At 42.9% G+C, this 12,789-nt stretch overlaps 1 protein-coding gene across 3 annotated transcripts in view; it reads left to right on the forward strand.

Moving 5' to 3' along the window:
* VIT (vitrin) overlaps positions 1-12,529 on the forward strand; it is a 1,955,513-nt gene extending 1,942,984 nt beyond the window's left edge. For all 3 annotated transcript variants that reach the window (XM_086927073.1, XM_086927074.1, XM_086927075.1), the window contains one exon: positions 11,713-12,529. In XM_086927073.1, coding sequence (XP_086783199.1) covers positions 11,713-11,891 — 179 coding nt within the window. In that variant the 3' untranslated portion in view covers positions 11,892-12,529. The remainder of the gene's footprint in view (positions 1-11,712) is intronic.
* Positions 12,530-12,789: the final 260 nt, after the last annotated feature.

Raw genomic sequence — 12,789 nt, forward strand, 5'->3', positions numbered from 1 at the left:
GTGTGCGCGCAGAGGATATAAGGCCTAAAGATGATCTCCTCGCTGATGCGAGATCCTGTGACACTCTTTTTTCCATGAGAGCAATCCCCTCATCGATTAGAGTGTTTGTGCGCACAATAAAATTATCTAATGTGCCCGTCAACTTGGAAGCACTAGCCGCAGCCTTACTTCGGATTTCCCGAGTACACATCTCTGTACCCGGTGGTGAAAGTCTAGCTGATACAATATACACTATACAACAGCAATAGCCAAATCAAAACAACCAACAATAATATATAACAGTGGGCAAAATTACTCACACTAAATGAACCCGGGGGACTAAAATAAAAGCAAATAACAGAACAATATGCAGAACCAAGATCTGTGGCCCAGACCAGACTCTACAGGCCTCGGAGGGCCACAGAGGGCCCGCCCTTTGCCCGGGCTTCGCCCCGGGCTATGTCCCGCGTGCGTCCCGTGTCGCGGGAATAGGAGCGAGATTAAATCACTGCAGGCGGGGGGGCGGGAACGCCGAGGGAAGAGGCAGCAGCTGTGTAACAGAGAGCCTGCTGGACCTCGCAGTCCCTCGGCGTCTGTAGCAGTCAAAAGATCTCTCCCCTTTCCGCAACCCGCACAAGGCAACAAGCGCTAGCAAATGCGCAGAAATCCCACGACGTCCTTCACTCACAGCCACAGGAATTAGGGTCAGGAACAGCAGCACACAATGAGCGGCACCCTCATTCCGATAACAACTTTCCGATTTAAGTATATACCGGCAGGCCAGTATGAAAGGTTGGGTAAAGGGTACATTAAGTCATCATGGAAATTACCATATACACACACATGCTACAGTGACAACGACAAAAATTTATTTCTTAGTGGTGAAAATTGCAAACATTCACTAAGCGGTATACTTTTGTGCCAGGGTATTAATTTACATGGGGCCTGTGAAGGGACTTCAAACAACCTTTCATGCCACCAGCACGTCACACCTGCAACACAGATAGAACCTCTCTTTAGGCAGCTTTCTAACGGGAGTTACATTCTAATAACGGACCACAGCTGTTGTGGCTTGGTGGCAGGGAAAGCATATCTCGTAAGCGTGACTTCCATGGTCACTTGCTGTATGCAAGCATTGTTTCCAAATGGCCCTGGAGACTCCGAGACTCCGATTTGGCCTCCTTTGAATATCTCTTCTATACGAATTGATACTTTAAGCAGAATGAAGTCTGTGCTTTTGCAGACAACAGTGCCCATCACGTCATCAAAAGAAACGTATGATCTCCAAGTTGCAGGGACAACATCGGAGATACATGAACTTTTATCAACAAATTGCCCCGTACATTTCGTAGAAATGTTGAGCCAAATACTAAATATGTCGGATGCCGTAGGTATCTCGAATGTATTTAAGACGATTTTTTCGGGACTGTTAACACCATTCAAAGCAGTCCTGGGCATAATTCCAAATTTTGTCCATTCGGTCTTTGGCGGCCTACCACTACTTTTGGGACTCGTAGCAGGCATTTTATTTTTGACCCTTCTGCTCCGATATGGCAAGCCAAAACACAGATATGACTCCGGCAAGGATGGAAGAAACGATCCTAGCAATGCGCTACCGGGACCGCATAACTAAGGCTGAGAGATCTGAACATGACCTGGTTTCTTTCATTCAGACCTATATGGCAGACCTGCACTCATCCATGGAGTTACTCACACACCTAGTCAGTCATGCAAAGAATCAATCACAATTCCATTTCCTCAACTATACAGTTATACACACCTTACTTATTCAAACATATACTAACACATATTTACTCTCTTATACAATCCCTGATACAAGTTCACAACGATCCATACAGCCACTCACAAATTCACTGGCTCTTATGCACAGTTATTTATATATGTCAACTCTCACATGTACTGTGTTTTACATATGTACTTACTTTGACATGTAGCACTGAGATATCCATTCACTCACCAATACACTCATGCACATAGTCAACCGCCCATACAGCTGTTTCCACATGCACTTTTGAACCCACACATCTAGTGAATCAACTGCTCACACATCTATGCACAGAGTCATACACCTCCCAGCCACCCACACACACACTCAGTCTCCCATACAAATACTTGGGCAACCAATCAATAACCCATACACTTAACCATAAAGCTACTGGTCAACACATGCAGCAGTTTACAGAACAACAGACATAATGATGCACAAATTAAGACAGTTTAGTCACTAACCCATGCACTCAGGGAGAGACATTTAATTACTCACTCATACAGTCAGTCATGCACCTACTAAATCCTTCATCCAGACACTTATACATCCACCCATTCTTCAATATGTAAGACATATTTTGACTTTTCAGAAACATACAGTCACTGGATGTTGTCATCAGTGATGTCATCAGTGATGTCATTTGAGATGTCATCAGTGATGTCATCAGTGATGTCACTGATCATGTCATGAATGATGTAATATGTGACATGATCAGCAGTGGATTGCGGGTGCGTGATATATAGTTAGTGCAACTAACTATATATGAAATTTCAATGGTTTTGTGTGAGTAAAATAAGGTTTTGTAAATGCTAATTCCTAACTATATATGGTCTATAACCCATGGTTTTTTCTGTGAATTTTCAAGGTTTTGTAAATGCTAATTCCTAACTATATATGGTCTATAACCTATGGTTTTTTCAGTGAATATATATATATATATATATATATATATATATATATATATATATATATATATATATATACATTACCTACTGGCTATCGCCAGTAGGTATATATAGTTAGGATTAATTCCCTATGGGATTTCTGAAAATTCTATGTCTAATAACTTTGGCGTTTGTGGACGGAATCGGCTGAAATTTTCAGGAAAATGGCACATTTTGTTTCTGAGCAGCCCCTGAAAATATGGTGGGGTTTCGTCAAGGGGGGGCTGAGAAAAAAGGGGGGTCCCAAAACGCGTTTTTCCCATTCATTTTTCCATAGGGCGGTTGGACTCACTTTTAGCTCGAACGGCTGAATGGATTTGCACGAAACTTGGCAAAATTGTAGGGACTGTTAGCCCGATGTGCCTTTGCTAGGTCTCAATATATGTGCTCCAGTAGTTTTTGAGAAATTAACGTTCAAAACAAGATATATATCTGTAACAGCGCTCCGGGCAGCGATCCGGTCCGCTTACTTTTCGCGAAACGGAACTTTGCGCGCAGAAAGCTGATTGGCTCTCCGGTGTCTGTCAACATTCTAAACAGTCCGGAGCGGCCGCCATCTTATCTCTCGGTAGGATCGAGAGAGAAGAGGTGAAAAACGAAGGGGGAATTTATTGAAAGGGTGCAAGGTATACCCCTCTTGACCCCTTAGGATTGTTGTTGGGGTTAATAAGGGTCCCGTGGGGAAAATAAAAAAAAAATTATTTTTCACGGTAGAAGCGTTTCCCGGGCCGCGAACTGGGCCGCAAACTGGTAGCGAAACGGGAATTCGCCATTTTGTGCTTCGTTTTAATTGTTTAGAGACAAAAATTATCGCCGCACATCGGCCACAATGCATGAATATCGTTGAAAAGTCAGCGATATTCATGCATTATCCAGCAAATGCTCTTAGCCATGTTATCCACCTTCCATTGGATAACAGAAAGCTGATTGGCTCTCCGGTGTCTGTCAACATTCTAAATAGTCCGGAGCGGCCGCCATCTTATCTCTCGGTAGGATCGAGAGAGAAGGAGAGGTGAAAAACGAAGGGGGAATTTATTGAAAGGGGGCAAGGTATACCCCTCTTGACCCCCTAGGAATGTTGTTGGGGTTATTAAAGGGTCCCGTGGGGAAAATAAAAAAAAAATGATTTTTCACGGTAGAAGCGCTTCACGGGCCGCAAACTGGGCCGCAAACTGGTAGCGAAACGGGAATTCGCCATTTTTTGCTTCGTTTTAATTGTTTAGAGACAAAAATTATCGCCGCACATCGGCCACAATGCATGAATATCTTTGAAAAGTCAGCGATATTCATGCATTATCCAGCAAATGCTCTTAGCCATGTTATCCACCTTCCATTGGATAACATGGCTAAAAACTGCTCTGTGCGTGAGCTTTTTTTTTTTTTTTTTTTTTGCTGCGTGACGTTTGTTAACGTTCGATTCGATGGAAATCAGGAAGTGTTGAACACCATTTTGTCACTGCGAGTAAATATTTTGTTATAAATGAATCCTTATTGATAAACATTGTCTGCGCCATCTTGCGTTTTTGTTCAATGCCACAATTTTGTCGTGCACGGCAGCCATTTTAGATGCCTTGACCAGGGCCACTCTCTGCACGCCGCCGATTCTCAGCATGGCTCCCCACCCTCGCACGCATCTCCCCCACGCAATGGTCACCCCCGCTCTCTCTCTCATGCATGGGCCATATACTTCCCCCATCTGCGCTGCTCTTCTCTGAGAATCACACCCTGTGCCCGCTCGACACCTCCCTTTCACCCTATTCACTACCGCACCCTCTGACACTCCTCTTCCTCTGTGTCCGATTGTCCAGGCCGGACCTAGGCTATCACCTAGCCCTGCGGATGTAGTTTATGGCTCCAGCTGTAGAGTATCCAGACATGCCAACCCTCCCGATTCAGGTGTGAGACTACTGATTTCAGTGCTAGTCTTTCGCTTCCCGATTCCTGCAAGGAAAAACCCGGGGGCATATTTCCAACAACTAGCGGTAATTTTTGTCTCTATCTTGTTTAGAGACAATAATTATCGCTGCACTTCGGCGAATTTTATCGCACATAAACCTTGCTATTAGCAAGGTTTATCGCAAATGCGATAAAAAACGGCCGCAATGCATGAATATCGCTGAAAAGTCAGCGATATTCATGCATTAGTCAGCAAATGCTCTTAGCCATGTTATCCACTTCCCATTGAACAAGCGCATGGTCTTTTAAAGATTTGTGAAGTACTCGGGGCGGCGGTGTGTGTGTGCCCTCTTTCAGGAGCGGGCGGGGGGGCACTGCCAGCAATTTGCAGGCCAGGCAGTGTTCAACACGTGCATCACCCTTTCTCTGCCTGCTATTGCGCTCCATGCTTCGGAAAGGTAAGAAAAAGAACGTGCATTTGAGTTTGAAATGTCCGATCTTGTAGCAGTACACTTGCAAAGCCCACACATGACAATAACCCGATTCAAGGCCCCATTCACCCGATTTTTTTTAAAAATATAGTACTCCAAGACAGTTACATTTTAAAACTTTATTAATATTTAAATATAACGAACGCAACAAAAACTGTAAATATATTTAACAATTTTTTGAAATTAACCAGAACTATAACGATAACAACAACAACAACAATAATATAACTTTTATGCCTAAATTACGCAAACATTTAGCTAATCTGCTAAAGGGGGGAGTCGCCATTTCTTTACAATAATCAATAATGAAAAATCCACATCAATAGGGTTGCCCGTTTTCTCGATGCAGCACTATAGTGCAATATACACAGCACCTGGGGTGTCAAGAGTGAACAGGTCTTTCTTTGTTCCTTAAGATGTTATCTCCGAGAATGCTGATGCATTGGTGTCTGTACACTTCTTTGTCAATTCTGTCAAGATGATAACTGCTTTATAAACAGACGATATCTTTGTTTAGTCATTAGTGTTAAGTGTGTCTGAAACTACAGTGCCCTTCTGTTTTTTTTTCTTCAGGCTCTACAGAGTTTTGTGTGTTGTTCTTTTGAGCGACAATTATTCCAGAGGTTTCAGGTTCACTTGTTTTGTTCTGCAGTGAGTTAACAGCTTTAGAGAGTTCATGTTTATTTGCTATGTCCTGCTGTTCGTCAACTGCTTCAGAGACGTCAGCCTCATTTTTTATGTTTCAGTAGATCCTGGACCTGCCCGGCCACGCCCAAAATGGCGCCGGTGTAAATGGGACTCGTAACTGCTTGTTCTGTACTGGTTGCCCAACCTTGATATCACGAGATACATATGCAGTTTTGAAGCACATGGCGGAGGCTTGTCTGCTGTAGTGGGGCGCCCCTTTATCGTTTCAGTCGCCATTCCGCCCGCTTTTGCTACACTGTGCCTTTTCCGCCATTCAGCTGTTTAGCGCCCGCTCTTACGGCTACAGCGTCTCGCTCACCATGTAGTTGAGTTGCTCCCACTCTTGCGGTGCAGCGGTAGGCGGCTGCCACAGGACTCTTAAAATGGCGGCCGGCTCTTCGGATTTGGGCCTGGTCCAGTAAAATGGCCCTGGGACACCTTGGAACTCGGACACTTGTCTGCCAGGGCTTGGGTTCCATTCTCGAAAGCGTCCCCTCAGCCTTGAAGATTGTACAAAAGTCTTGGGGGCCCTCGACTCCCGCAGGCTTCCGGTGGGGAGCGGCTGCCATGATTGCTTGCGGAATGGCCACGACGGAGCTACGAGATGGTGGTGCTCTCATGGTGACGCCAGCTTCAGTCTGAAACATCCAGAAACAAGGTGGGGCTTTCATCGTTTGGGGAAAAAAAATGTTTTAATCCAATGAAAAGTGTTATTTTTAGGTCACATGACCTAGTCTTCATAATTAGGAAAAGAAAAGTAAAATGAACCAATGAAAAGTTTTATTAACAAGTCACATGACCTGTTATGCTTACATTACGCGCTGCGCGGCGCGCTCTGGATCGTTTCCGGGAAGCTGCGCCTTGCGCACCGGAGCACTTCCGGGTGCGCTAACGCGTCGCGTCATATGACGCATTACGCGACAATGCAGGTGCAGAATATAGTCAAAATGTCTCCACCAACCAGCGGTCGGAATTCCACCGCTTTCAGCAGTCCAAAAAGTTCGGTCAAATCTTAAGAGCGGGAGCAACTCAACTACATGGTGAGCGAGACGTTGTAGTCGCAAGAGCGAGCGGTAAACAGCTGAATGGCGGAAGAGGCACAGAGTACCAAAAGCGGGCGGAATGGCAACTAAAACGGTAAAGGGGCGCCCTACGACAGCGTGTCTTCAGGTGAAACGGATTGTGGGACAAGGTCCAGAATGAAAGATTCTTCAAAAGGGAAAAAATTCCGCCGGACCCCGGGAGCCGGCCGCCTATGCCGGGGGCGATCTCAGGCCTCACCAGGGCAACACGACTTGGGGAGGGGGCAGGAGCCAAGCGCCCCCTCTCAGTCCGCGCCATCTCATCGCCCCTCGGGGGCCTCCGTCAAGCGGTTTAGGGAGGCACCGTATCACATTGTTTTCCAATGCAGTCAGGTCCACAAATGGACCCCACTTACTTTGAATAGTGAAGCTGCAGCAGGTGCAAATAAGGTTTAAACAGTGTTACAAGAGCTGCTTAGAACTCTGAAGTATGGCACTCAACAACCAGGACTTATGCCATTTATGTAAGGCAGTGACATGGAAGCAACTCAGGGACAAAAAGCATGAACGAACATTCACGTATGAAAATCTTATTTGGAGAAGGGGTAGAATCCAAACGCCCCCTGCTAGTTCGCGCCACTACACCATATGTGGAAAATCTGAAGCCATCATTCTACAAACTCAAAGCTTGTTATCAGTGCATGACTTTCATGCTCGATCGATTGAGCTAGCCGGATCGGGCAATAAAAAGTATAAAATAGTTATGTAAATAGTTATTTAATAAAATGTTTTACTCTGTTTCTTTGGTGGTGTGTTGTGTATATTTATAATATTTGCATAGGGTTTGCCGTTATTTTGGGTGGTGTGGGTGGCGGAGTCGAGCTGTTTTGCAGCCCTCATGGTGTGGAGCTCAATTCATTTCACTATTTTCGTATTTCTCATGAAGGGTTATTCCTAATGTTTGTATTTTACCGAGGTTAAAAAGAGATCGAATTAGTGGTCTACTGATTTTGCTCGATTACTTTTATTTTTTTACACGATTTTTCACTATCTGCAAAGACTAAACAGAGTATTGCGACTTTGTGCTTGTTTGTAAATAGAGAATGATCCAAAGAGAACCAATTGTAAAACAGTAAATGCTTGGATAATAATTAATCAAATGGAGAGACAAGCAGGTACGACGGATTACAACAGGGGTAAAGGTCTGAGTTAACTACCGTTCACTATCTGCAAAGAGAGAGTACTACTAAGAGAAAAGAGGGGAGTGGGGGCGGGGGGCAGCGTTCAAAGCACATCAGCGTGCATAAACACGAAAACGTTTTTACCTATCACGTACTTGACATTTGACAGCTTTTGATATTTGCTATTAAAAAACCATTGAAATTCACAGAAAAAACCATAGGTTATACTCCATATATAGTTAGGAATTTGCATTTACAAAACCTTGAAAATTCAATGAAAAAACCATTGGTTTTAGGCCATATATAGTTAGGGATTTGCATTTAGAAAACCTTATTTTACTCGCATAAAACCATTGAAATTCCATATATAGTTATAAGCGCTAACTATATATCGCGCACCCGCAATCCACTGCTGATGATGTCACATATTACATCATTCATGACATGGTTAGTGACATCACTGATGACATCACTGATGACATCTCAAATGACATCACTGATGACATCACTGATAACATCTCATTTGACATGACTGATCACATCACTGATGATATCATTCATGTGATAATACCATGAACCTCTTCAGACTCTAATATAACCTTAGATACAATCAGTGTAAACAGACAGTCACTCATCCATGGAGTTACTCACACACCTAGTCAGTTATGCCAAAAATCAATCACACCTCCATTTTCTCAACTATACAGTTATACACACCTTACTTATTCAAACATATACTAACACATATTTACTTTACTCTCTTATACAATCTCTGATACATGTTCACAATGATCCATACAGCCACTCACACATTCACTAGCTCTTATGCACAGTTATTTATAGATGTCAACTCTCACATGTACTGTGTTTTACATATGTACTTAATTTGACATGTAGCACTGAGATATCCATTCACTCACTAATACACTCATGCACAGTCACCGCCCATACAGCTGTTTCCACATGCAGTTTTGAATCTATACATATAGTGAATCAACTACTCACACATCTATGTACAGAGTCACACACCTCCCAGCCACCCATACACACACACTCAGTTTCCCATACAAATACTTGGACAACCAATCAATAACCCATACAGTTACTCATATAGCTACTGATCAACATATGCAGCAGTTTGTAGAACAACAGATATAATGATGCACAAATTAAAACAGTTTAGTCACTAACCCATGCACTCAGTGAGACACATTTAATCACTCACTCATACAGTCAGTCTTGCACCTACTAAATCCTTCATCCAGACACTTATACATCCACTCATTCTTCAATATGTAAAACATATTTTAACTTTACAGAAACATACAGTCACTGGATGTTGTAATCAGTGATGTCATCAGTGATGTCATTTGAGATGTCATCAGTGATGTCATCAGTGATGTCACTAACCATGTCATGAATGATGTAATATGTGACATCATCAGCAGTGGATTGCGGGTGCGCGATATATAGTTAGCGCTTATAACTATATATGGAATTTCAATGGTTTTATGCGAGTAAAATAAGGTTTTCTAAATGCAAATCCCTAACTATATATGGCCTAAAACCAATGTTTTTTTCATTGAATTTTCAAGGTTTTGTAAATGCAAATTCCTAACTATATATGGAGTATAACCTATGGTTTTTTCTGTGAATATATATATATACGTTGTAGTTAGTTGGAGATTTCACTCGTACAAAACTATAGAAATTCGTCCGTTATAGTTAGTATACCTACCTATAACTCGCGCCCCCGCAATGCACTGCTGAACACGTCACATATTACATCACTAATGAGAGAAGGAGGCTGTGTGACAACCCTTCTTTTCCCATTTTTCAGGCCCAGGGGGTCACTCCCCCGGAGCCTGATCCCTATTTTATTTTTTTATAAACAGGCCAAATTCCGCTCCAGTGACCCCATCCATGGGGCATGGCCATAAATGTATTTATTTACTATAATAAAAAATGTAGAGGGGGTTGTGTGGCCCCCCTCCTGAGGCCTCTATAAGCCCTGGGGACCCCATCCCACGGGGCTGTGCCTCTTTGAAACATTTACAAATATATATTATTAAGGGAAGGGGGCCGCGTGGCCCCCCTCCCAGGCCACTCATGGCCCGGGAGGACCCCAATTCCCCCACGGTCCCACCAGCTCCCCGCCTCCTGCTCGAGCCGCAAGTGCTTTTCCACATGGGGAGCTGCTGACATGCAGCTCCCCTTGTGGCAAAGCAATCTGGTTTGAATTTTGTAAGCGAGACCAGGTTTCCTGCTCTCGCTTACAAAATCTAAACCAGTGTTTGCTATGGCATGCTGGGAGCCGCACGGCTCCCGCCCTGTCATAGCAAACAGCAGTGTCCTGGGGTTGGGCACCACGGGACACTGCAGGAGACGGCCCTGGGGGGTGGAGGTCCCCAGGGCCATCAAGAGCTCCACAAGGGGGGCCGCACTGCCCCCCTCCCGTCATTCAGAAAGCCCCAGGGAGCTGGTGATCCCAGGGGTGTGTGTGGGGGCTTATGCCCTTCCCAAACATTTTTTTTATTGTCAAACTGAGCCCCAGGAAGGTGGTGGTCCACAGGGCTGCAGGGGGCTACATGTCCCCGCAACTTATAAATCTTGCCCCAGGGATGTGGCAGTCCCCGGGGCAGCATGGGGGGGATTGGGACACCACCCATGCTTTTTTTTATTTTAAATTATTAAAATTAGCCCCAGGGAGAGGGGGGGATTGGGCCTCCCCATGCATTTTTTTCAGTGCCCCTGGGACCTGGCCCACCCGGGGGCTTAAATACAACAAAGCATAGGAGCCTGTGCTTCGTTCATTTTTTATTTTCTGGGTCGGATTCACAACCCCAGCAGGAATTCGGCCAATAATTATTTTTTTAAATGCTTGTTTTTTGCCCTGGGGTCCTTGTGGGACCCCCTGAGCAAGCCTAGGGGGTCAGGGTGTTTCTACCCAACCCCCTTTTCTTGTTTTTAAACATTTATTTCACTGTTTTCTTGTGACTCGGTTCTACTGAGTCACAACATGGCTACCAACACTTCATGGTTTGGAGTGTTGGCAGCCAATCACAGTGAGGCTCGTGCTCAGGAGGGGTCGCGAATCCACCATGTCCCTAGATATCAAAATATTTTCTTTTTCAAATTTCTCAGAAACTACTGAATGGATTTACACCATTTAAAAAAGGGCTCTTTCTGAAACAAGGGCTACATTTTTGCCAAATTTGGTGTAATTCTGTTAAGTAGTTTGGGCTGTAGTTGTGTCTAAAGTTTCCTATGGAAAATTACATGGGGAAAATAAGTTTTGGAACCCTCTTTTTTCTCAGCTCCCGCTTGTCGAATCACCCCAAATCTTTAATGACAGGAGCTGACCTGAGCGGGCCACTAGTTTTGAAAAATTTGTGAAGATTCGTCAATCAGTGCCAAAGATATTGAGAAAACAAAAAATGCATATCCTATGGAAACTAGGTCCTAACTATAACTACCTTCTGGCGACCGCCAGTAGGTAATATATATAATGCACAAACGCATACAAACACCTTTTTTTGAATGTGTGTCTTTGAAAGCCTGTGTTTAATGTTTTAGCTCATTCAAGCCACATCTTTTATCTTTACCAATGAGTTTATTACCAACATTTGGCATTACTAAAAAAGTAAACATTTTTGTAAACGTTAAAGAATGAAAACATAAGTTTTTAACATTAACTAGTTGAACTCTGGTTGTTTTTTTTAGGGGTCATTGCTTATGCTATTGGAATTGCCTGGGCAGTGCAAGATGAACTACAGTCCATTGCAACAGACCCAGATAAAGAACACTCCTTCTTTGTGGATGAGTTTGATAGCCTCTACAAATATGTTGGCAAGATCATACAAAACATTTGCACCGAGTTCAACTCACAGCCGAGAAATTAATATGAACCAAGACACAAACGTTTTATAAAGAAGCATAATTTGTGGTTTATTGGACCAAATAAGTTACATTGTTGATACATCAAATGTTTCACATGTTATTCACTCAATGTATCATGGAATTGCATTTTACAATTAAGGAAGGCTGACCTTCTTTTGTTTTTCGTATTCTATTTTCGAGTATCATTGACATTTTTTGTGGTGCAGCCATTATGAAATGCACTTGTAGCTTTCATCACGATGTGTGTGTAATAAAAAATATAGGCCTTACAATTGCCCTTTATAAAAAAATTGCAGCCCTGAACAACACTTCTGTATAAACGAAAACTTGAAGAAAAAAGTAAACAACTCAAAAACTGTAATTTGGAAAAAATAATTATTTCAATCGTGTAAAAAGTTTAGCTTGCGCTTTTATCAGATGGTTATTTTTATTGGATTCCAAAAATGTTTGAGGACGCCATCTTTTTTACATTTACATCTCTGCAGAGTCTGGAGAATCACTGCTCAAGAAGTCAATTGTGAGATATGTAAACTAGATAATTGTAAGTGTACATATATTTTTATGTTTTTTACTGCTTGTGCTTTTTTTAGTAATGTAATTTTATGGCCCTAGTGGCCGAAATAAAGTTATTGAATGGTAATTTGGAGGTGTGTTTCTGGTGCTTTTCTTCACCTAGTTACCAGAATTCTTATTTTCTTCAAGACCCATCAATTGCCTTTTGTTTCACTTAAGTATATATTTTTGGGATGTTATGTTTATATTGTTCACTTTACACATGACGCCCTGCACTAGTGATATTGTATTTGCTATCATAACCTTGTACTGCAGCTCAGCCAAGAGACCGAGCTTGAACTCAATGACAAGTCAAATGTATTTTAGGGTACGTATATTTTTAGCCAT

The sequence above is a fragment of the Lissotriton vulgaris genome, chromosome 6 (genome assembly GCF_964263255.1).
Source record: "Lissotriton vulgaris chromosome 6, aLisVul1.2, whole genome shotgun sequence".
NCBI lineage: Eukaryota > Metazoa > Chordata > Amphibia > Caudata > Salamandridae > Lissotriton > Lissotriton vulgaris.